Raw genomic sequence first — 26,673 nt, 5'->3', positions numbered from 1 at the left:
CCTCCAGCAGCTGTCCCACAATGCCTGTCACTGTTCTTGTCACAGTTATGAATTCCACTACCCAGGGTTCAGGGAGACCAGAAGCCAACTCCCCACCTTAATAACTCTGCACATTTTAAATGTTTTTTTTTCTGATTGCCCAGCTTGGCAAGTATACTAGCAGCTCTCCCTTGTTGTGTGCAACTGCCCACTTCACCTCCACTTCCACCCCAGCAACAGCTTTTCTCCCATTGGCTCACAGATTTTATGCAGGACACAGCAGGTAGCTATAACAATTGGGATTTTTTTTCTCACAGAGATCCAATCTTGTGAGTAAACAATGCCAGTATCCCTTATATCTTCCAAAAAGCACATTCAGTTGTCATTCTGCAACTATTAAGCCAGTAGTTTGAATCTTTCCATGGTGCTGCCAAGATGCTCTGTGTATGGCTTCATGAGCTAGCGACCAAGGAGTAGGCTGAGTCCCCCCAGGATCACTACTTGCATTTCAATATTGCCAGTAGTAATCTGCCAGTTGGGAAAGAATGACCCTGCTTGCAGTTTTCTGAACAGTCCTGTGTTCTTAAAGATACAAGCATCATGCATCTTCCCTGACCAGCCAACACTGATGTCAATGAAGCATCCCTAGTGATCCACCAATACTTGGATAACTATAGAAAAGTAGCCCTTTCTTTTGATGTACTCTGTGGTAAAGTGGTACTAATGTTAAGATGCATAAATACCCCATTCCCTGAAGGAGCAACAAGAGATCTGACTAGATTCCCTTCTCATCCATCATAAAAAAAAACAAAAAAGTTGAAGAAATAAGTCTAAAGTAAATATAAAGAACACAATGTAAAAATTTGCTTGTGCAGCGTTTAGCTGCTACAGGGATGGGCAATATAGAAAAAGCTTTGTATGAAGTTTACTAAACAATTATTGAAATTGTGTGCCCTCCTTCCTCGTAATAATCTAAAGGTTACTTCAGGAGAATACATATTCCACTAATAATGATCCCCTATCCTATTAACCTTCTCACATCACCAATGGTAAATAACCATCTTGTCACCAAACAGAGCCCATGAAAATCCCAAGAAAGGAGCTGAAAAATGTTTTGATATTGAATCCCAGCATGAGGCTAATGACTATTGAACTTTGTAGAGGCAGCATCAGCCAAGACTGTCCTGAATTGTTTATGCTTTTTTCTAAACCCAGAATGTACCTGTGTCCATTCACCTCTTTTTTATGCCCAGGCTGAGATCCTTCTCTCACTGATGAGAAAGGCAAATTTTCTCACTGACTTCAGTGGGAGAGGGACCAGATCCAGTGGAATGATTATTGGTATGCATGTGGAAATCAACAGTTTAGAACATAGTCTTTATTATTCCAGATCAGTGACTATAAAACAGAATTTTATTTTTATTACTCTTCTTATTACATACAATTGTAAATCAGTTCATTCTTGCATTTTTGCCTTTCTAAACCTATCTGCTGTGCTTTAGATTAAAGAAGACCACAATTTACTGTATTTCAACGTGTGTCACAAAATTAATTTCAGGATTATGTTTCATGCCATGATTTAGGTATCCAAATATTTTCAAGAATTTTCTTATGCTACATGGTTTTTTCTAGAATCCAGTCTGCATATTCTGCCACTTTTGTAAAAACACCTGGTTGTTCTGGGCGAGCGCATCCTTCACCCCAGCTGGTAATGCCCACCACATACCAGATTTCCTCATGTTTGCATGATAAGGGCCCACCTGAGTCTCCCTGTATCACAGAAGAAAAAGACAGGATGTGCAAAAGATGGTTTTGGTTAGTATTTCTTTTACAAAGAAGGGCCGGATTCACCACAACTTTCTCCCATTTCAGACCATTCTAAATCCATCCGTTTCCATGGAATTGCACTGCATAACACAGGCCCAGATCCACAAAGTTATTAGGTGCTTAATTCCAACTCATTTCAATGGGAGGTATGCACCTAAATGCCTTTGAAGATCTGGGCTACAGGAGTTTGTATCAGGCTCATGTGTTTCAGGAAAGTTAACTTCTACATATTTTTCATTCAGTTAGACAAATTTCTACTTAACACTATCCAGCAGAGTTCCAACCAACATCTACATCTTCTTGTTTAAAGCCTAATGAAAATATACATTTGAATTTCTAATTAGGGTTTCCTCTCCTTTATATGCTAGTGAGAGGAAAAAAGATGCCAATTTGCAGGCTTTTATCTTGTGATCTTGATCTTAACATCTCTTTGTCCTCAGCCTTTTGACTAAGATCAAATGTAACATAAGCTTTCTATCTGGTTTGTCCTCTGTTAGGGAGACCATCTCCTCCCCACCGCTACTGTGCCAAAAAAGCAGGTGCATTATTGTCCCTGCGTGTTAGCTGAAAAGGGTTCCATCTTTGTCTCACTTATCTATGCTTTTGGCAGATACAAGTGAGAATTTATGTTATAGCCATGTATATATCCATGCACCCATCTATTTCTTAATAGCTGATGCTATTTTTAAAGTGTTGCTACAAGATTGTAGCCAGAGATTAGAATGCATGATTGTGCACTTATCATCCCATTACCTTACAAGCATCCTTTCCACCTTCTCTATAACCAGCACATAACATCTTGTCGGTTATTCTGTCCTGCTGGTATCTTGTCTGGCATTCTTCATTTGATATTAGAGGAATAGTAGCCTTCTGAAGAATATCTTGCACTTGATCTATAAGCAACACAACACATGGCTAAGATCACAGAAGTGTCAGTTGTATCAAAACAAGGAAAATAAAACTTTAGGAATCCCAACATAGAGTTATTTCAAAGAGGGCACACTGAACAAGAACCAACTCAACATGAACTTGCGAGTGGCCAGATTCTGCTCAGACAACACAGTGTAAATCCAGAGTAATGCCATGGATTGTTGCAGAGCCGGCACGGGATGGCAAGTTAAGGTACATCATCAGCCCCCATGGGAGAAAGGATAAAGGTGAAGTATAGGTGTTACATGTCACCATTTATAGGTGCCTCTGGTTGCCTGTCTAGCCACATACTAGGCTGCCCCTGGTCACTATTCGTGTGGCCTCTAGGTGTGATGCAACAGGCTATGGTGTGTGGCATGGCTATATCTTGAATTTACCATGCTGCTTGCTCTGGTACTGCTTAATGTCCTTTACACACAGCATATTGTCTGTCCCCACTGAGTACGTGTGGGTTCCTCCTCACCTCCCCCATATTGCTGCTAAGGTGCTGGATTGAGGCACCTGTTATCACCGGCTACTCACTGTGGATGCTGCACTCAGTGACACCCATGCCGACAATGCAGTTATGCACCATATTAATATCTACCCTGTTTTCCATATTTGCATCAACACACCATGTGGGCAACTGGCTACTGTGCAATCCTCAGAACTCCCTATGTAGCTAACTGTGAATCCACTGTTCCCTGAGGATTTCAGGAGAGGATCACTTGCAGACTGTAGTCCTGTTTTTGCAAGTAGCTGTGAGCACTGCATATTATTAATAATTATGTATTTGTATTACAGTAGCATCTAGATTCCCCAGCTGCAACAACTGTGGTGCTCAGACCCCAGCTATTTAAACACATGCAGATATGTGCATGCATTAAAACTGACAACAGTGATAGAGGCACTTATACATTAGATTCCTTCTAATCTAATGACTATTTTATTTATGTAAATTCATCAAATTTCACATTAAACATTAGCTCTCAAATCAGAGTAGGAAGGTGGGTGAAGGAGCGATCCCTATGTAATATTAGAACATAAAAGATTTTAATATGTTATTGTTCAAAAGCAAGGTACTGGCTATACAAACAAAACAAAGCTCAATCTTTTTGTTTCTGGGCTTGCTCTTTAGACAGCCTGAGAGAGAAATATCTATTCTAGCTACATATTGTTGTCTAGATTAACGAACAGCTAGAAACTAAAAAATTATACTGGATTTCTGTACTTAACATACTAAAATCATGCATTTCAGATCAAGGTTGTATTCTCAAGCATTTTCATTTCTTAAATCACAGAATTAGGGTCTTTGTGAGTAACCTCTTGTGATTTTAGTCAATAAACTTAGAATTGTTTAATAAGTCTTTGATACTCACTTTTTATAATGGAGATTAAAAGAATTGGGGGCAATGCTGGGGTCATATTATAGTGGTTGCCTGATTGCAATAACTGTAACAAAGATCATGACAGAATTTTCTTTAAAAATACTCTAGCCCTGAATCTGATCATATATACACCAATGTATAAGAATTGAAAGAAGAATGTGCAGCTAATAAAAATCAAAAGAGTTAAAATATGTAAAATTTGAATAAGTGATATCAGAATCACACATTCATATCATATGCCTATAACTTTTTGGAAACTTCTACTTTGATACCAACACCTTCTTCTTTGGCAATTTCAACCCAAAGTGAATATTTTTTTAGCAAAAAATTTACTCCGTTTTTTTTAGCTGTAGATCAGTGAATTGAAAAAAAGGACCTGATTTTCAGTGAGGTCTCAGCCATACCTATATAATTCTGGCAAAGTGCAGCAGCAAGGTTGTCCAATAAGTAGCAAGACCCAGTTCAGAAGGGTTCTTTAAAAAAAAAAAAAAAGCTCAAATTTTTAAAATAATTTTTAAAGGAATATATTCTGTAACATAACTCCAGCGGGCCCAGGTTCCTCCAACTGACCCTTCCTTATGCAACTCCCAGTCTCAACTGGAAGCTGGGGAGTTTTACAAAGGGCTCCCTTATCCAGAATCATTTGATAGGAAGAGAAGATCCTCTGGGTGACTGACAGCTCAGCCAGCCAATCAGCTCTTTTCCCCTCACTCTGGGTTCTACAAGAGTTTCACACCCATCATAATTATGTTCTGAGAGTCACTTATTTAAGATATCATCCCTCACCCTATTTCCTGCCATGATATGGAGGTTTGCTAAAGTGCCTTGACTCAATAGGCTAGACTGTGAACTATCTCCTCACAATGATTATGGGGAAATATTCATGTGAATAACTGCTCACTAGGATGAGTAAGGGGTTCGCAATCTAGCCCCATGTAAGAAAAATTATTAAAATGTGTAAACATTTGAAGGACCAGGCCCTAAATGTAGAACAGGTATATGGATGCACTATGGAATGGATGGATATCCTATGGACCAACAAATTGGCATCATTTACCTCATTATCACATTTCCATCAGTGTATGTGACGTATATTTGTGACTTGTTGGGAATTCACTGAGAATACAATGTGAAGTGACACAACACAAGGAGTAAATTGCACTCCCAGTTGTAACATCAGTAAGGCTTCTAGAAGATGTATATGTATAAATCTAAAGGGTCCTTGTATAGTTTAGGAATAGTCTTATTCATGCACACTCATTCTGATGGGAGCTCATATAAGTAAAATAGTGAGCAAATGACTGCCTTACATGTAAAGTGAAACCTCAGTTTCTGTTCACAGGTATCAGCATGACATGGTTCTTGAAAATATAGGTATTCATGAGTTAAATATTTGTCTGTACCTTGTTCTTTTGTGTAACCCCATCCGATCACCTGGCAGTTGGTATAAATTGTGTTTGTTTCTTCTTTTGATGGCAAGCATATGGGACTCTGTAAATCTAAAATTTAATTAAAAATATTAGTTTAGTTTGAAGAAAGATTTAACTTTAAGGTTCTTTGTGTCCCCATTGAAGCCCTGATGCTATTCTTCTCCATAGGCTTCTCCCTCCAGACTGTACAGTGCCACCATGTTCCTGTCCAGTGTGGACAGGATGAGTCTCATAAGAACATAAGAACGGCCATACTGGGTCAGACCAAAGGTCCATCTAGCCCACTATCCTGTCTTCTGACAGTGGCCAATGCCAGGTGCCCCAGAGGGAAGGAACAGAACAGGTAATCATCAAGTGATCCATCCCCTGTCGCCCATTCCCAGCTTCTTACTCCCCTGAGAACCCACAAGCTGTATATTTGAGTAAAGGAACCCTAGCTTCATGCACAGCAGTGCTGAGACCTGCTATTAGGTCACCCTACGAAGCTTCCAAATTTAGAGAAATAATTTTGTTATAATATAATATTCTATGTACTAGTAAAATTCATAGGCTTATCAAGTTTCATTAAGGCGATGTCATATCCAGTTTCTGCGATCACATATTGAGGGTGAATAATAATCTCTTGGACTTTGAAGACAGGTGTATCCTCATTTATTTCTGATAGTTTTAAAATGCCAGCATAAACACGCCAAATGTTGGGATTCTCGAGACTAAAGGAAAAAGACAAACAAGCAATCTCAGGTTCAGAGAATTTCACTATTTTATATTGTTTGCAGGTGCCAATGTTTTCAGTTACCCTTGGGTGAACAGAAGCAAGCACTGATGCCTTTCTTTCCATTGCTGCATTTTCATAGTGTCAAACTAAAAAGAGATTCGGCTTTTCCCTCTCCTCTGCTTTGCATGTCTCCTGTTCCACTTCTCATTTATATTCCCATCTTCACATCAGCTTTCTCTCTCCTTTATATTCCCATTCTTTCTGATCCTTTTTCATCTTCTTTCTATCTCTCCCTTCTGGTCTCTTTTTAGTCTCTTCTCTCCTTATTTTCCTTTCTAAGGGCCTGATCCAAGCCACACTGAAGTCAATGTGAGTCTTTTCATTGACTTCAGTGTGCCATTTTTTATTAGCCAAAATAGAATTGGAAATGTAAATTCCAGTAAAGTATATTCAAGGACTTATCTAATATAAAGATGACTCTTACCACAAAAAATTTTGCTGTAAATGTAGGGGAGAAAATGTAATTACATAGAGCTATATGAAAAATTCCAGTTCATTTCTCTAGATTCAAATTTCATAGGAGTGCATGTACTAGTGACTTTGTATGAGATTATTTGATTTCAGTATTATACTATTAAGTCATTGTTAAAAGTTCAGTAAGTGCATAAATTAAGTAATATAAATTATCTTAAATTGATTTGCTACAGAAAGTTTATATGTGAACTGACAAATATCAGTTAACTAATTTTCCATCAACAGAATAAAGCTATTTTTCTTTTAATAGGGTGCCCTTTTCTCTTCTAAAATATTGGTAAGATTCTACTCCTATAAATAAACTTTTGATAACATGCATATAAAGATAATCTTTACACTATTGGACTTGTCACTCTGGGCCAGAGTTTGACACCCTTAGGTAAGACTACTTGCAGAGTAAGGTGCCTGATTCTGGGGTCCATGTGACTAAAGGTAACCATGTTACTGGATCAATGCTCTCCTTCTTTTGGGCCTGTCACCTGCCATCTCCTTCATGTTCAGCATGGTTCCCACAGCACTGGGGGCTGCATCCAGAGACAGCACTTTCATCAGTAACTGACAGGATGAGCTGCTTTTTTAAAATGTAGACAACACAACGAGGAGAAGGGAGCAGCTGAATGTCAGTTATCTATATCTGGTCTCCAAAATATTAATGGCTTCATGTGTACTCACAAACTTGTCAACCATTAAAGGTATGTATTGTATGTTTCTATGCACTCTAGCATTCAGTACTTGCTGGCCACACTAAATTCCATGGTAGTTTTATAAATCACTAATAATTAGAACATAAAAATAACTGATTCATACAAAGAAGTTTTAGTCACTTAAATTGAAGCATTTCAAATGTAACATCCTAGTAATTATACTCTAGAGATTAGTTCCAGTGTAAGTCCCTGTTTCCAGGCAGGGCCGGCTCTAGTTTTTTTGCCGTCCATAGCAAAAAAAATTTTGGCCGCCCCTGCTCCCCCCCGCCTCTGGGCTCGTCCCCGCACCTCCTGCTGCCCCAGCGTTGGGCTCCCCCCCACCAGTGCTGACTCAGCCCGCTCCCCCCTCGCCTCCAGCCAGTCCAGCGCTGGCAGGGTCGGGGTAAGCAGCGGGGCTCCTGGGCCACGCCTCAGCCCAACCCTCAGAGCTGGGGGACTGCCCCGGCAGGGGGCTGAGGAGCCGGGGCAGGGTAGCCCTAGAGGAAGTGGAGCGGAGCCCCAGAGAGTGGGATGCGGGCCCCGCACGGCAGCACCCCGCCCTCTATGGCCCCGCTGCTGCTTCTGGCTGCCCTGCCACAGTCCCTGGGTGGCTCGGGTCACTTCGCCTAGCCCCGGCTGCAGCGCTGGGGGAGCAGCCGCCCTGCGGCATCTGCAGGCGGCTCTGTGTGCCCTGAGGGGCGGCCCCCTGCCCGAATGTCCCCCACTAAGAGCCTGCCTGGCCCAGCCACAAGGTGCGGGCACTGCTCCCCTGCAGCACGAACCGCAGTGGCCCCAGGGCAACGTGCTGCTGCTGCCAGGGCCGGCTCTAGCTTTTGCTTGCCCGAAGCAAAAAAAGAGATGGCCAGAATGCCACCCTTGAAAATGTGCCGCCCCAAGCGCATGCTTGGTTTGCTGGTGGCTAGAGCCGGCCCTGTTTCCAGGACCTTTTAAACAGAGTACGGCAGAATCTCTGAGGTGCTCCAGACCCTTGACACTACTCCAGGCAAACAGAATTAAAATTGACCAGATCTTGCCAGCTGAGAGTTCCCCTAGCATGGCAGAGTCCTCAATTAGCAAAGAGCTAGTTCCTATGTCTCACAGTCAGCGTTGGGAGATGTTCTGTGGGAAGAAGAGTGCATGGATACAGTGCTGCTGTATTCTAGCTATTTTCAACTGGCAACAAGAAGCCAGGGGCTATAACCAGCTGTCATAGATTAGAACATATTAGAGCAATCCCAGAGATTAGCATACAACTCATGTTCAACACAGTATGCAATTATTCAACACTTTATCTGTAGGCAAACTTTCTTAAACATGTCAAAGACACTAATCTCCATTCATGTCCAAGTCTTTGACAGTTTTTGTCTTCAACAAAAGCCCTCAGAACACAACATCCTTTGGGGGGGGGGGGAATAACTTGGTGAAAAATACATTTTTTTTTCACACTCACTGTACAGTGGCCACACAAAACTTGACAAAATTTTCCAGTGAAATTCACCTTTGAGCTGAAAACAAGCCTGAGAAATTTCAGTCTGTGGGGTTTTAAAAGACATTATAAATGACTGCAAATATTGGTACAAGAAGTGTCTTCTCATACGGGACAATAGTGCTGAGCTCCAGTTGTTGTGGAAACCAGAATTTTCTGCTTTAAAAATCTCATCTTTAGGTTTCATTAAAATAGTTGCTTCCTCCCTACTCCTCATTTTTACTATTTATATTTATTTTTTGTGAAAGACAGGTGTTACCTGAGACCTCACATGATGTCAGAAAAATCTTACCCTATTTCATTCCTTTATGAGTAGTACTCACTTATCAATGCAATGCGCAGCTGTTAGAATCCACTGATTGCTGATAATTGACCCTCCACAGAGATGTCTCTGAGTAGATAACTTGACTTGCAAGCTCACTTGCCATGGCCATTCACCAGGGAAAGAATCTGTCCCTCCGACAACTCTGTCATCTGGTTTAGGTGGTTGCATACACACTATGGAAAGAATTAAAAGCCTTTACAGCTTTATTTAGCAGTTTGCATCCCAAAAGATCTGAAAGTGTTCTGCAAATGATACATGAACTATATGTCGGAAACATTTCACCCACCAGTGGAATTTCAGCCAAGTCTGGAGCATCAGCTAAGTACTAAGAGGAAGAGTGACACCTATTGAATTCTGATCCCTTTATGAGTATGATCTCAGTGTAAATCTATTGTTTTAAGACCATGCACATTATTTACCACTAAATTCTGCCACTCTTATTCTTGTGGAGTAACACCTTGTGGGACTATTCATGGAAAAAGATACCATTTATGTGAGTAATGGTGGTAATTAGGTTTACTCATATTGATGTCAATGGAGCTATACACCATTGTGGAATTTTGCCCATTAACTTTGCACAGCTTTATTAAGTGAAATTTTGCTTACCAGTGCTGGCTTTTCTTTTACATAACCTTAATGTGTAGCCAGAGATCCTTCCTTTCTCATACACTATTCCAGTTGGGGATCCATTTGAGGACATTCTCAAGTAGCATTTGCATTTACTGTAGATCAAATGAATATACAGATTAAATTATAATTTTTTACCTAATATACTTGCTGTATGACTTCTTCAGCAAACTTTAAAACATACAAAAAATTATCTTACCCTTCTTTGTTGCATGATTCTTGGAGTGGAAAATAAGTAAAAAACTGGCAGCGGATTGTGTCTGTGCAAACTTGCTGACAAGCTTTGTGTCCTTTAACATAGGTAACATTCAATTCATCTCCCAAAAAGTTTGTGTCCGTGTAAGTGCGTGAATGGCAGGCTGTAAGGCATTAACATTGCATATGTCAATAAATCAACATGTTCCCTGCACTGGTGTTCCATTCTCAGACTAATTTTCTATTGCTTATTAAAATTAATCATTTTAAATTGATGTGGGTTTTTATTGTAATGCATGCTTTACCAGGAAAAGATCTTTTGCAGTTTAGAAGACTAAAACCGGACATAGCATTTTCCCTTTCTACAGGTGCATCTGGTACCCCAGTTCTTGAGGTCTTAAGGAAACAAAGATTTCTAAAAGAAAAATTAAAAATAGTATTAAGTCATTGAACATGTCCAAACACTGATCTCCCAAACTAAATGCCCTGCAGTGTAGCTCAAACTGTAAATTGCACAATCTGGCTCTAGGGAAATTAGACATTGTGTAAATTGGCATACGCGGCGCTGTACCAGCTGAGGATCTGGCCTGTTATTACCAAGGTTTTGAAAAGCAGCAGCACTTCCAAGTCCTAGCAAGTGAAGCTCCTTATCTGTATTGTTTTACATTTCTGCAAAAATAATTCCATATAAAAAGACATTAAGAGAATGCTAAGGTTCCATGATTCGACATCTAAGGTGCTAGATATAAAAGTGGCCCCGCCGATCAGTGCTGTCCCCTCTTCCCCCCTCCAGCGCCTCCTGCCCACTGGCGGCCCCGCTGATCAGCTTTTCCCTCTTCCTTCCAGTGCCTTCCGCACACCATGATCAGCTGATCAGTGTCAGGAGCAGGAAGAGGCAGGCATGGGGGGAGGCTTGGAAGAAGGGGTGGAGTGCAGGCAGGGCCTCAGGCAAAGCTAGGGTCAAGCACCCCCTGGGAACTGAGGAAGTTGTCACCTATGACCTCAACATTCTTTCCACATAAGACTTTATGGGTATGTCTACACAGCCCACAGCAGAAATTCACCCAGCCTGGACTCAGACTAGTGGGGCTTGTACTAGTGCTCTATAAATAGCTGTGTAGACAGTGCTTTGAAGTTGTGGCTCAGGATGGAGCTTGGGCTCTGAAGCCAAGAGAGAGGGGTTCATTCAGAGCCTGAGCTTCAGATACCTGTTTTAAAAGTTTAATAAGGATTCATCTTTTGATTATTTAGGAGAATTGGAAGTTTATTCCCTCTTTGATATGTATTTTCTGATTAACTTTTATGGTATGTGCCGCTAGATATGCAATTTCAATAACAGCCCTCTGTGCACATCGGAGGAAAGAATTTGGCCCTTTGAGAGATTAAATATCCCCTTTGATACCAAACACATATGAATAAAACATTTGTAAAGCTGTACTTTAGTGAGCATTCCCACAGCTATATTAGTAGAACTTTTATTGTTTGTTATTAAAAATTGACATAAGTATGTTTAATGCTTCTAATTAGAATTTTAAAAATTAACTGTCATATTCACCTTTGTGTTTCTACTTTCCATTCCCTGGTAAAAAATGTAAAGAATAAGCAGTTTGGATAATAAGTACAAATCGTTCGACATACAAAGCTATCGGGAGTGAAAACACTTGTAAGATCAATTCCTGAAAATGTTATTTGTTGAAAAATGTCCATACGACAATCTGTATAAAAGAAGAAAAAAAAATATCTAAACTCTAGTAATTTTTGATATCAGAATACTGAGATGCATTTATATACAAGCCTCATTAGTTTTCCTCCGTGTTTGAAGGATATCATAAGATTTTAATAAGAAATCATATTTTTATGAACATCTTAAAAAAAGATCTCTCTTTGTGCTCCTTCATTCCTTCTTTCTTTTCTCATTTATTTCAAGAAGCAAAAGGAAAAAGACAAATATTTTTAGGGCTGTCAATTAATTGCAGTTAACTCACGTGATTAACTCAAAAAAATTAATCACGATTAAAAAAATTAATTGCGATTAATGGCACTTATAACAATAGAATACCAATTGAAATGTATTAAATATTTTGTATGTTTTTCTACATTTTCAATATTGATTTAAATTACAACACAGAATACAAAGTGCACAGTGCTCACTTTATACTATTATATTTTATTACAAATATATGCACTGTAAAAATGATAAACAAAAGAAATAGTCTTTTTCAATTCACATCATACAAGTACTGAAGTGCAATCTCTTTATTGTGAAAGTGTAACTTACAAATGCAGATTTTTTTTTGTTACATAACTGCACTTAAAAACAAAACAGTGTAAAACTTTAGATCTTCCAAGTCCACTAAGTCCTACTTCTTATTCTGCCAATCGCTATGACAAATAAGTTTGTTTACATTGACAGGAGATACTGCTGCCTGCTTCTTACTTACAACGTCACCTGAAAGTGAGAACAGGCGTTCGCATGGTACTTTTGTAACCAGCGTTGCAAGGTATTTACGTGCCAGATATGCTAAACATTTGTATGCCCCTTCATGCTTCGGCCCCCAGTCCAGATGACATGCTTCCATGCTGATGATGCTCGTTAAAAAAATAATGCATCAATTAAATTTGTAACTGTACTCCTTCGGGGGAGAATTGTATGTCTTCTGCTCTGTTTTACCTGCATACATTTCATGTTATAGCTGACTTGGACAATGACCCAGCATGTTAGTTTTAAGAACATTTTCACAGCAGATTTGACAAAATGCAAAGAAAGTACCAATGTGAGATTTCTAAAAATAGCTACAGCACTCAACCCAAGATTTAAGAATCTGAAGTGCCTTCCAAAATCTGAGAGGGATGTGGTGTGGAGCATGCTTTTAGAAGTCTTAAAAGAGCAACCTTCTGATACGGAAACTACAGAACCCCAACCACCAAAAAAGAAAATCAACCTTCTTCTGGTGGCATCTGACTCAGATGATGAAAATGAACATGTGTCAGTCCACACTACTTTGGATCGTTATCAAGCAGAACCCATCATCGGCATGGAAGTATGTTCTCTGGAGTGGTGGTTGAAGCATAAATATCTTGGAATGCCAGCTACAACAGTGCCGTGTGAATGCCTGTTCTCACTTTCAGGTAACATTGTAAACAAGAAGCAGGCAGCATTATTTCCTGTGTTGTAATTGAAATTAATATATTTGAAAATGTAGTAAACATACAAAAATATTTAAAATAAATGGTATGCTATTGTTGTTTAACAGCACGATTAATCACATGATTAATCACGATTCATTTTTTTAATCGCTTGACAGCCCTAATATTTTTCAAATGTATTTAGTAGTTTGATTTCAGCTTGTGATATCACAACTACTGTAACTCATGCAATTCTTTTGATAAGATTTCAAATTGATCTAATTTTTTTCTCATACTTAAAAACACATTATATTGCCATATATTTTAGCCTCCCATCTATGATGGCCAAAACCAGTCAGTGTGATTCACTAAATGTCAATGGAATTTCTTCCATATCCATGTGTGTGTCTATTTAATATAAACTAAAACTGGACAATGTGAAAAGCCATTCCTTAGTTGCTTCTGCTTTATGGCTGGTATGGGCACTGATACCTCTTAACATCTTCTCCCTTATTCACACCCCTATCCCACTTCCTCTTCATTATCTGCTGTACTTAGTGAGCAGGTGTCATCATTGCTCATATTAATATTGTAAAGAGTTGGATTACACTATTTTTGAGATCATTTCCTGAGAATATTTCTATAATGGGACTAGCAGAGTCTGATAAGACACTCTAATGCAGAAAAGGACAAATAAAAGAAAGATCAAGAAATACAAAATGGCATTACAGTTATTGGAAGAGATTTCTAGTGAAGGAAGTTCTATGGCCTGTGTTATACAGGAGAGATGATCACAGAGATCTCTTCCGGCCTTGGAGTCTATGAATCTGTGAACTAAGATAATGCATGAAGAAGAAAAATGTCACAACTAAGATAGGAGAATGCCAGACAATATAAGGAGGATGAGAAAGATAAGAAAAGGATGAAGCAGGATGTTACAATTAAGTACAGGAGGGAATAATACCCAGAATCTCAGCCTACAGTCCTGAGAATTTTGCCTGGATAGTAAGAACAGGTTCAAATCATACATTAGGCTTAGCAACAGGATTCCCACATTTTACAGAAAACTTATTCTCTGGTCAGTTTTATGCTTGCTTTAAAGATCTTCAAGAGCTAGTCTACACTTCCGCGCTACATCGGCGCAGCTGCATCTCTGTAGCGCATCTGGTGAAGATGCACTATGCCAACGGGAGAGTCCTCTCCCATCAGCATATTTACTCCACCTCAATGAGAGGCAGAAGCTATGTCAAGAGAGAGCAGCTCCTGCCTACATAGCGTGGTGTGGACACCGCTTTAAATCAATACAACTTGCGTCACTCAGGGGGTAGCTTTTTCACACCATTGAGTGACGTAAGTTACATTGACTTAAGCAATAGTGTAGCCAAGCCCCAAGTGTATACACTGCACATAATTTGAAGCAGCGCACTTTAGTCTTTTCCTGATCTTCTGACTTTTTTGGAATTTTATCTTACAATTTTTGTATGTATGATACAAAAGTAAAACACAAAAACAAAATTTTGAGATCTTCATTTCTAAAGGCATTTCCCACAGCGATGATAAGAGAGGAAAGTTAAAAGAGTCAGAACCTGTAATTTGAAGTTTACTGACATAGGCTACTAGCTACAGGTTCCAAAAATGGAATGAGTTGATACTACTGTCTTTTTACATTGTACATATAACACTTGTACACATGAGGTCTTTACAGAATATCTTGTTATTCCATTTCCTTTCAATCTAAGTTAAATCAATAGAGATGTAAATAGTTACCTGTTTGAGAAAGTTGGCAGGGTTTTAATGAAAATCCAGATACAACATTATTAAGCAGTCTTATACTGGTTGGTGTTCCCATTCTGCTATTTTTCAAGAAGCATTTGTTACTGAATGTGGGGGAAAAAAACATATTTAGTAGGACAACAAACCAGATTCTTCAATCCAGGAAATCAACTTTGTGCTGCTTGAGTGGACTTAAACTTGGCAGAAATGGCCCTTGGAGAAGTCTCCCTGCGCAAGGTAGCTCTCTGCTCTTGCACCAGCACAGTACACAACAGGCAGTAAGGTGTTTGGCAGAGCCTCCCATACAACAACTGATTAGCTAAACCCTGTTTAGCTTGTATGATCTGACAGGATCACAGCACAAATGGAGATATCCTATCTCTTAGAACTTGAAAGGTCATCAAGTCCAGCCCCCTGCCTTCACCAGCAGGACCAAGTACTCATTTTGCCCCAGATCCCTAAGTGGCCCCCTCAAGGACTGAACTCACAACCCTGGGTTTAGCAGGCCAATGCTCAAACCACTGAGCTATCCCTCCCTCCACAAACACAGTACAACTACTAATCATGTAACTTCTCAGGTCCCAGTTCATGGTACCCTGTTTTATAATCACTTTATAGAGCACTAACCAGAGTTTTCCAGTCCTCAGCAATAAGTGACCCCATTCACCCTGATTCACCACTATGCACTGAGCCTTCCCTGGGATTTTGGGGAAGATTAATAAGAGGATTCTTTATGGTGCATTTTAAATGAAATGTATGGGAAGGAGAGGAAGAATAGTCAGCCAAATACTGGGGAAGAAGCGGAGCCCAGATACCTGGTCAAAATTGTCACCATTTTAAAAGTTTGCAAGGGACTTTAAGCCTAATAAATGGGGAAATTGAGAGCTACAGACCCACAGCTACTGCAGGATATGGTGTCCATTGGGGAACCTTAGCACTTTATATAGTAGCATTTTACAAGCATGAACTAATTAAACAGCACAATATCTCCTGCGTCTGATGAAGTGGGCATTCACCCACGAAAGCTTATGCTCCAATACTTCTGTTAGTCTTAAAGGTGCCACAGGACCCTCTGTTGCTTTTACAGATTCAGAATAACATGGCTACCCCTCTGATACTTGACACAATATTCCTGTTAGCAGAAAATTATTATTGTCTCTATTAAGTATCTGGTATAATATTGCCTTAAAAATGTAAGTTGGCAAATTAACACACTGACATATTGTGTTGGGAAATGAAAGCAATAAAACATTATATTTAAAAGGTCCAACTTTCATGTACATTTCTCAAAATATGCGATGGGGCAGAAAAATACAGAAGATATTTGCTAATAATGCAATTTGATTATTAGTAATTATTTTTATTATGGTAGTGTCTGTGACAAACATGGCAATTTCCTGCGATATCCTTGAAAAACCTTATTCTATTAAATGCAAAGTTTATGTATTTTTGTGGGCCAGGATTGTATGTAACCTTTCTAGGAGAGAGATGTGATATGAGGCTTGGGAGTTCAGAGGATTATATTGAAATTGTGCCAGACAAAAATGAATTTTTGGATAAATAACCTGAGTTTAAACTGACTTGGGGCCTTCCTTCTGATCCAGAAAATGGATGATAGGACCTTTTGTCCAACGGGGGACCCCAACCCTTGCATCAAGGTTGGAAGGACTTGGTCTTCTAGATCCCCATAAAACTAATGGGTGACCGCTGGTAAGCTTTTTAGCACATCTATAAGTTCTTTTATTATGTTTTTTCTGTAATGCTTTTACCTTACAAATAAATGTGCTAGCTTAGAAAAAAGCTGTGTGATAACTTGTAACTGCTTGCAATTACTCTGTTCATAGCCTCTGGAGAGGAAGCAAAGTACGGACACTGGTCTGCTTAAGCAGTCTGGCTTGCTGGGAATATCACAGTGTAGGCATGGAACTGTGCATCCTGGAAAAACCCCAGTGAGGAGTGTGAGAGGTGCAGGTTGCTACTCAAGAGGACAGTGGAGGAGAAGGCACCTAGAGTGGGTGACCTTGGTGGACTACAGGGAGGAATATAGGTGCAGTTGCCCTGACCTGTAACAATGCCTAAGGGACAACCAAGAACAGGAACTTATTGTGCTGTTCAAATATAGAGTAATAGGATAGGAATCGAATATTTGTCAAAGTTTTCTGTAGAGCATCAGAAGTTGTATTATTATCATTGAAACTTAACTTACATTTTTAAATATACCAGCAAAGAAACAATAGCATAAACTTTAATCATAGTAACAATAATGACAATAATATAGTAGTAATCAATAATAATTTTAAAATTCATCATAGGTTCCTGATCTTGCACTGAGCTGAATGCATGTGGATCCCTTTAACCACTGAGGTCAGTGGGACAATGTTCAGGTGCTGTGCAGATGGAGCTTAGTGAAGGATCAGGGACATAGCTTCCTCAATTGCTTTTTCTATTAAATAAAACAAAATACTCTAGTAATAAGATTAGAATTTAACAATTTTAACAACAACAACACCTCTCTCTTATCTAGCACTTGTCATCCAGAGATCTCAGAATACTTTACAAGAGAATGAAGTATCATTATCCCCATTTCACAGATGGGAACACTGAAAAAGGGGGGTGGCAATAATTTGTAATTAACTAGAGAATGATAGCCAATATCACTTGAAATCTTTACATCTGCCCTACATTTTAGACTCTCCAGTACTGTAATACCAAGCTTTCCTTTGCATCCAGGAACAAATCCAAGTTAAACCACTACAGACCTTTTCCTACCAATAAGTCTAGACCTGATTTGAATAGGAAAAGGATATATTTGTGATTAATTTCTACATTTCAAAGAGAACAATGCAATGTAAATGCTATTTCCTTAGCTTCCCTTTTCTTAAATTTTGTCTTTGAATTACAGTGCTAAGCCATACTGCTGTTCAGTTAGAAGAGTCAAAATGTTATTTACCGAAAGTCTGCACTGTGAAATGCTCCTGTAGCATACGTAAAAAATTGACAGTTGTAGTCATTGGTGCATCTCTTTTGACACTGTTGATAGCTGTCAGCAGTAGTTATATTATAATTTGTTCCTTGCATATCCAATCCTGTATGGACATCCATGCTGCAAGCTGGGGAATACAAACAAACTACTATTCTGAAAAAAGCAACAGAGGGTCCTGTGGCACCTTTGAGACTAACAGAAGTACTGGGAGCATAAGCTTTCGTGGGTAAGAACCTCACTTCTTCAGATGCAAGTACCCACGAAAGCTTATGCTCCCAGTACTTCTGTTAGTCTCAAAGGTGCCACAGGACCCTCTGTTGCTTTTTACAGATTCAGACTAACACGGCTACCCCTCTGATACTATTCTGAAGACATTCGGTATTGGAAGTGCCAAAGATACAGCAGTTCACATGAAGCAACCTTACTCACTTGATTCTGCTGCTCTTATACACTTGAGTAGCACCTTACTTTGTACATAGCCCCATTCATAACACTGGGATTGCAGACAGAGTCAGGTGCTACTTCATACAAGTAAGAGTGGCAGAATCTGGTCTTAAAGATGCATCTGTGTCTTTGCAAGAGGAGAGAGCTGAGGACAGTCAGATCACTGAGTCACCATGATGGGATTTCAGCCATGTGGCAGCTCACGTTGATACATCAGAGTTTGTCTTTCTACTTTCAAAATTCACAAAGCATAAACCAGCACTTTTAACAGGCAAATTCTGTCCTCAGACACAATAGCCAACTCCCGTTGGAGTCCATAGGAGTTGTTCATATGCATCCAAAGGGAGAATTTGGACCAAAGAAATTGAAATAAATCTTCCCCCAGTAGATGGAGGTTTTACTTTTTACATTTTGGGACACTGGGTTGGTATTCACCCAACACATTTGTCAGCTAGCCAGAGCTGTTTCCTTATCATGAATAGAAAGGGCCAGATTTTGATTTGAACTACACTAGCCTGATTCCAGAATAACTCCAGAGGCATTAATTAGAAGGAACAGCAGGAAAAATGTCCTCATAGCAAGATCTATTAGACTTGGCAAAAGCAATTTAGAACTATGAATATGAGTTAAATAACTCTGGCATCAGTACATAATTCAACAAAAAAGGACTTCAAGATAGTAGTGAATGCTCTATCAGATGAGTGCCTGTAAGAGGTGAGATGCTGAATTTTGAATAAGCTGCAGCCTAGTGGTATATAATAGGCCCCATTTAACCTTGATGTAAGCAGGCATCTCTCCAATGAAGAAAACAGAGTTGTGCCCTGTTTGGCCAGACTCTGCTTGGCCCAATATCAGCAAGGGGTTCTTAAAAGAAATAATTGCAAAAAATATAATCTCGCATGTGCCGCAAAAGCATTTATCAATCATGCCAAATCTGTTCTGCTGAGCACTGGTCTCAGCTTGGTGACATCTTGATGATGGTATGAAGAAGTTTTAATAATGGATTTAAAACACGCATCCATTGATATGTCTTAGATATGGCACGCTGACTCCCAGACTGGGTTAAATATTTAAAGATTAACTCAGTAATGAATTATCAAAGGGCATCATCAAGGTGGGAGCACCACACAGCAACAACAGAGAGCCAATACTGTGTGCTTCTGTTTTGACTGACATATTCTCCATAGAACTATAGGGCATGCATTGCCAAATATTTCATAAGCAACTGGATGGAGTAAAAATGCCAGTAGAGCACTCAGATGGAGAAGCAAGATATATTTGAGAATAATCTGGAGAGCTACAGCACAGAAGTGCAGAATGCTCCACGTTGTGATTAAATCAAGTGGAAGAATAAGGTTGTACTAACAGGATTTCCTTGCTACCTTGTTGTTGGGAATCTAGAAGTCAGGGAGATGGGATTCAAAAAGAAGCTAGGAAAGGAATTGTCAATTGTTATTGAAAAGAGTTCCCATGAAGTGATTATCCACCATGGTTATCTTTCTGGTTCCTCTTTTAGTCCATTCTAGCTCTTTGCAATATTTGATGTGTATCACACGGTGTAAAATAGATTTAGTTGCACAGTAGATGAATAACCATATCTTACCCCTGATTTGTGTGATACATTGTTTTAAGGAATGTCCAGAGATTGCACCTGCCATGCCCACCTTTGGCAATATTTCAGTATCACTGTCTTTCAAGAAGCAGGTAAACCTGTATTTAAAAAGCAGTGTTAGGTAAAATTAACCGCCAAAGCCCAAACGCAAGGGAAATAGCTTGTGTTCAGTGTTATGTTTCTATTCTCAAAGAGCAAAATGTGCTTTCAGGGCCAGCTCCTCAGCCCCATTTTAGCCCCTTCTGGTACAAGAAGAATTAAAACTGCCTTAAGGCAGCAGTTATGGAGTCCCCTAACCTAGCCCTTCCTGATCCCTTCCAGCATAAAGGGTGTTCTGGGGTAAGGAAATCTAGGCATTCCCAAATTCCCCAGCATCATTATATCTTGGCACCAAATGCTTCCAGATTTGAAATCTTGGGGCTGGATCATGCTGTGTAGTCAATGCTCCATTTTTGGCAGCAATTACTATTCATGTGGGGACTCCAGGAGGCCATGTGGCTCATGGAGGCAAAATACCTCTAGAATAATTCATTCTGTGTGGTGGGGTCTAACCATAATCCTTTTTGCTATATCCCTGAGTGTGAGACACACCCCACTGGGCAGGGACACATGATGGGTTAGATATGGGAAGGGAGTATCTAAAGAAGATGTATACAGTAAGATGAGTATGCCTTTAACAACACACAGCAGATCTGAAGGAGTGCACGAGTGGTTTCCTTTCCTGAAGGGAAAGTTCAGCTTCCAAAGGTTTGGGAAATGCTGCTTTAGATGATCATGTCTAAAGAAATGTGAGTGTGTTACCCAAAGCAACCTGTTCTTCTACTGTGAGAGCCACCATTGTGTTCTTCCTTTAAGCACATTTCAGCATTTCCTATGTAATAATATTACATCGATGGAGTGGTGCTGAATGCCTAAAATACATTACACATCTGTAGCACAGACAAATCTGCTTCTGTTACAGAGACATGGTATGTTACCTTTTGGCAGGATCTTTAGTCCACGTTGCTGGAAGATAGGTGAACAACAGACACCTAGGATGGTAAGTACACACTATTCGACAGTAATCAAGGTTTGGTGTGAAAACTGTAGACACATCTCCTCCTTGGAAGTATATATTTTCATAGATCTGAGTTATACATTCTGATATAGAATAGTGAAATGCATTAGTTTGTGTTACTGCAGGTGGTAAATCTCACACTATGTTGACCAGATGAGGACTAAGGCAGGGTCCCGGAGCCAGATTCTCAGGTAGTAGAAATCTGCATAACTCCAGTTGGCTCCAACTTTTGATGGACCCTCTATTTCCTCTTAATCCATCCAGAATCTAGCTTTACCTGCTTTATACCAAGGAACAAAACACTCTCTAAACACAAAATTAAATACTGAACTTGAAGCGAAGTGAAAAAGTAAAAGTTTAGGAACTGTAGAGAACCTAAAGAGCGATAATATAATCTCAAATTTGTAGGCACACATCATCAAGCATGTATTAATGCTCCTACAGCAAAACACATCCACATAGCTTGTATATGTGAATGATACAATAATGGCTGTAGTGAACTGTTCATATGTTTCAAAGAAGGGGTAGGTGCTAAATCTGAGGGCAGGTCTACACTACCGCTTAAGTCTATCTAACTTACGTTACTGGGGGTGTGAAAAAACATACCCTTGTGCGATGCAAGTTAGATCGACCTAAACATTGTCTACACTGGCGCTAGGTTGGCAGGAAACGCTTTCCCACTGACATAGCTTCTGCCTCTCATGGGGGTGGAGTAATTATGCTGACAGGAAAGCGCTCTCCCCATCAGCATACAGCATCTTCACCAGAAGCACTACAGCAGTGCAGCGGCACCAATGTAGTGCTTCTACCATAGACCTGCCCTCAGTTTTAAAACACACACGATGCACGTTTAGAGATGCATACACTATGCTGCTAGTTGTTTTGCCCTCTGGTGTGTTAAGAAGTGTTGCTATGTATATCCATGTGTACATATAAGAGAGTTTTGCTCAGGATGCAGTTCTACTATTAAAAGAAAAAAATGGATAAAGGGAAATTATTCTATTCTATATGGACTGGGAGGAAATTCCAGTGAAATATATTTACTAAATTGATTACTGTTATTGATTACTCTGTTATTTGACAGCCTTCGCACTGAATTGAAAACTATGTCCAAAACACTTAAACAAAATAAAAAAATTAAATAAATTTAAGTTTAACCCTTTTAAAAATGTTCATTGCAGTTAAACTCTTTAAATCTTAACCCTTTCCAGGACTTTAAAACCATTTTTATCCCCTAACATATTAAATGTAGGACCCATTAATACAAATTATTATAAAATATATTTTAGGCATATCAGTGAAAATACATATTTTAAAGGAATTCAATGGGTTAGGATCCAAGCTATTTTGGTTATTTGCAAGGTTTTCACAATTTGTCAAAAAATAAGTGTATCTCTTTGTTTATGCAAAAAAGCATTTTATAAATACAGAATGTGACTATGATGTGTGTGTGTGTGTGTGTGTATTTACTAGTTTTCTCAAAATATCAAAATGCATTATTATCACTAGAACTTATTTACATAAGCTTTAATCGTGACAACAAAAGGAATGCCATTTGCTACAATTTGAAACATTTAACACAGTAAATACATTTTTAAAATAGTACAAATTATCTTATGATTCAGATGCTCAGTAACTTATTTACCTTTTTGTAAGACTACAGAAGAAGTTAAGAATTTAGTATTCTGATTTTGGGGTGCTCTAATATAGTAGGGGGCATTGCTTCCAGAACCTTTTGACAAAGTGCAAAGTCTTTAGTTTTCTAGAGCTTCCACTCCAAATAATACATTTATTTAAAAATGTTAGATGAATCTGTCAGTCTGTTCTTGTTAAATACTCTATTAGCTAACTCCATCCTGTGTGAAAATAGATAATTCATTAGGAAGCATAAAACTGTAGCTGATATTTCTCCTAACTTATTGGCATAGTGCTCATTGTGGAAACATGATGGAATGTTTGCCAATCAAATGAAGTAAATCATTAACATATGCTGACATTGAAAAATGTACACAAGAGTTTTACTTTCCTCTGATTGCTACCTTTCAGCTATTTCAACAGAACCATAATGCACAGTAAGATAAATGGTTTTAGAGTTATTCAGACTTCTTACAATAGACTTTTCCATTTAATAATAAGCAGATGTTATAAGGATGCTACTGAACTGTTTCCTCAGCTATTTTTTTAAAAAAGCATAATAGTGTCACAGAAAAGAAATGTGTAAGACTGAAGCTTTTTAAAAGTATGTTGCTGATTTTTAGGCCAAGTTTCTCTCTTCAATATGGCTGCTTGGCTGAACCGTTCTTAAACTGTACCCTTCCCCCTACCTGCTAGCACTGGGGAGTGGCCAGGGGAAAGGAGACTTGTCTATAGCTTCCTCACACCCTGGAAAGCCACAGCAATCTCCTGCTCCTGCTATGCAGACCCCTTGACAGCCAGCACAAGTTACAGCAGCTTTACATTGCTCTAACTTACACTGGGTGACTGGCCAGGAGGAAAGTCAGCCCATGATCATGGGAGCAAAAGAGGTGGCTTAGAGCCCCTCCCCACAGGAATTGTGCTATGCACTCTTCAGTTGCAGCAAAGAATCTTGGCCCTAATGTTCTGGGCTAGATATACTTGGTCTGATTCTAATCTCACTTGCACTGGTTCATAATAGAGTTATACTGGAGTTACTCCTAATTTACATCAGTGTAACAGAGTAGAATCAGGCCAGGCTGTACAATCTTTATTAACATGATTTCAAGTGGTATTCAAGGGGATTGCTCATTGAATAGGATACTACTCAATGTGGGGTAAGAGTATCAGAATCTAGGACCCTCCGTTTGCATGCAAGTATTTAAACTGTCATACATATTATTCCCCTTACTCTTACTTTTTAAAAAGAATTATATTACTCTGTGTGCACATTTTAGAAAGTATGCATAAACTTACCACTGGAAACCGAAGTGAATAAGAAAATGAAATTAAAGGTCTGATAAATCCAAGCCATCCTAAAAAATAAGTACATCAAAATGTTTCTTTAGGATATAATTAACATGTGATGCAATTAATCTTAAAGAGTGGTAGAGCTACACATTATTGGGTGATTTATGTGCTGTCAGACAGTCATTTAAATAACATGCAAAGTCATAGGATACAATTGGAATCACTGTGCTGGTATATACAATAGCATGCATTAGCAGCAGAAGTTTCATACGGTGTTTATGACTGCAAGAATGAATTACATTTACAAACTCTGCTCAGCTCTCCAATGGAGTTACCCTGGATTTTCCCTTGATTAAACTGAGAGCCAAACTGGCCTGCTAATTATACATTTCAGTATTACCAATATGACCATCTCCTGCTAGTCATTTATTTCCAAATGGTTTTTAATCTAAACAGCTGCTAGCAACCATGTAGGCATTGCATTCATCCTTAGTATTTTAGCAAAATCTTACAAAATGAATCTTAAATTCTTCACTTCTAAAAATTTTATGCTGCAAATTTTAGGAGCAGCAAATGAATGTTTATGTCAGCAATATAACACAACCCATAAACAGATCAACATGCATTGTGTAGTGGATACTGCCAATCTTTTATTTGATAGCAATTAAAATAATGGAAGTTATTTACCTGAAAGCACAATAGTTGCACATGTGTGAGTAGTTCTGGCTGGTTGGCTAATGCGCGTGCTCTGCTAGGGTAAAAACCAGCACTTCCAGTTGTGTTAAATATTTTGCATGCAATGTTTGCCTGACTTGAATATTTACTTTTAATAGGTACTCACAATGTCAACATTGTTTCTGTCTTTGGGCCAGATCCTTAGCTAGTGTAAAGTGGTAGCACTCCAGTGAAGTCAATGTAGCTACAGCAGTTTACACCTGCTGAGGATCTGACCCTTTGTTTTAATAAATGTCTAATCCCTGTTTTACAGTAGTCAAATCTTCTTCTGCTTAATGTGGGGTCCTGCACAAACTAGTGAAGATTTATGTTTAAGGAAATCTTCAGGGCATAGGCAAAAAAGAATCCCCTTCCTCTGTCCTATTCTTCCCTCCTTGCCCATGCCCCAGGAAATAGGCCTGATCTCTCCTCACTTATATAAGTATGAATCTTACAATTATATCATTTGTGTATTAGTGAAATGGTGACTCAAGCCCAAGTGAGTTACACTGGTGTAAATCTGGTGTAATTGAGGAGAGACTCAAGTCTGATGTTTCTCTCCTTTTATCACAAATTCCTGAAGTGCTGCATTTAGCAAGTGGAAACCAATACTCTTTTCAGTTACGGGGACTGCAGTCTGCTGTCTCTAACATATATTCAAATTCCTAATTTTCAAAAGGCTCTCCATCAGCTACCCCACCTGTGTCTCCAAACTCAATTTTCCCTACAGTTTTTCCTCACTTGTTATGCCTCCCAACATCCTCTTTCTTAACCACTTCCTTACTATTGGCTTCTTCTGCATTGGGACCTTTTCATTTCTTCCTGTGGTTGATACTGATTCTACTATCTCTGTGCCCAGTGCCTTTCCTTTCCTTCGCTAATCTACCCCTGTAACGAGACACGTGACATTTTACGAACAGACCACAGCTGTGCAGCACTATTCTGTTTCACCCAAAACAATGGCATTCTGGAGGCTGTACATCCCAGAGGGACCATTGGATTGTAGGCTATGGGAAGAAATAGCCTATTATCACTAGCCTACTCTGCCACAGTCTCCCTGTTTGGTCTTGGCTGCCCTAACCTTTGGTTTATAGAATGATTCTTGCTCTTACCCTCTGGCCTAATGAATCAGGCAGAGGAGGGATTTGACCAACAGCCTCCCACATGCTGGGTCAGTGGTACCACTTCTTCTGGTTGTGCTTTGTGCAGAGCCCAATCCGGTTGGCATGCTCTGAGACACCTACCAAACTGGGGGCCCCCAGACAAGATAGGTGTGGGAATGCAGAGTTTCAGAATTCTGCTAGGGCTTGGCCATGAGCTATATGCTGGGCATCAGGACTGAGGTAGCACTCTGAATGCTCACCTGCAGAAAGTTAAGTGTTTAGGGAGTTTAGGCACCTACAGGGTTAGCAGAACCCTAGCAGGGGTTTTGAGGAGCTCACTTTTGGATTTAAGTGCCTTACATGGAAGTTAGGCACCTAAATCCCTTTGTGGATCTAGCCGTTAGCCTCTCTGTGCATCAGTCCCCATCCATAAAATGAGAATAACAGTACTTTCCTGCTTCCCAGAGGTATGTGAGGATAAATAGATTAAAAGATTGTAAGGCATTCAGATACTATTGTAATGGGAGTTATACAAGTACCATAGATAAAAACGCTGGGAAACGGGGCCAGAATACAAATAAGCTCCTTTTTCATCAAAACAAGGAGATATGTGGAAGGAGCAGGAGCTCTGCCTTGCTCCACTCCCAGACAAAAGGATAAAGAACCCAAGAGAGGCACTGGGTGGCCCTGTGCAAGCCTAGGAAGAGAACTGTTGGATTTATTTATCAGTGGAAATATTGTTGACTGAGGATTTTGTATTGGAAGCCCAGTACGGGAGAAAGTTTGAACAAGGTTAAGGAACGGCCTTGGGCAAAGAGGCAGAGTGGGCTTGAGGCCT

General features: G+C 39.4%; 1 protein-coding gene across 1 annotated transcript; it reads right to left on the bottom strand.

Moving 5' to 3' along the window:
* Positions 1–1,370: 1,370 nt before the first annotated feature.
* KLKB1 (kallikrein B1) lies at positions 1,371–24,836 on the bottom strand. Its single transcript, XM_034772045.1, has 15 exons — positions 24,706–24,836; positions 24,025–24,083; positions 21,014–21,176; positions 20,028–20,134; positions 17,948–18,107; positions 14,992–15,101; positions 11,654–11,813; positions 10,404–10,513; positions 10,103–10,262; positions 9,883–9,998; positions 9,275–9,449; positions 6,068–6,243; positions 5,507–5,602; positions 2,560–2,699; positions 1,371–1,749 (listed from the first exon to the last, which is right to left on the bottom strand). The coding sequence occupies exons 1-15, from the start codon at positions 24,726–24,728 to the stop codon at positions 1,594–1,596; spliced, it is 1,911 nt and encodes a 636-aa protein (XP_034627936.1). The 5' UTR covers positions 24,729–24,836; the 3' UTR covers positions 1,371–1,593.
* Between the last annotated feature and the right edge of the window lie 1,837 nt (positions 24,837–26,673).

This window comes from Trachemys scripta, chromosome 5 (genome assembly GCF_013100865.1).
Source record: "Trachemys scripta elegans isolate TJP31775 chromosome 5, CAS_Tse_1.0, whole genome shotgun sequence".
NCBI lineage: Eukaryota > Metazoa > Chordata > Testudines > Emydidae > Trachemys > Trachemys scripta.
The sequence above is the reverse complement of the archived record's forward strand: the minus strand, read 5'-3'. Positions and strand labels throughout refer to the sequence as shown.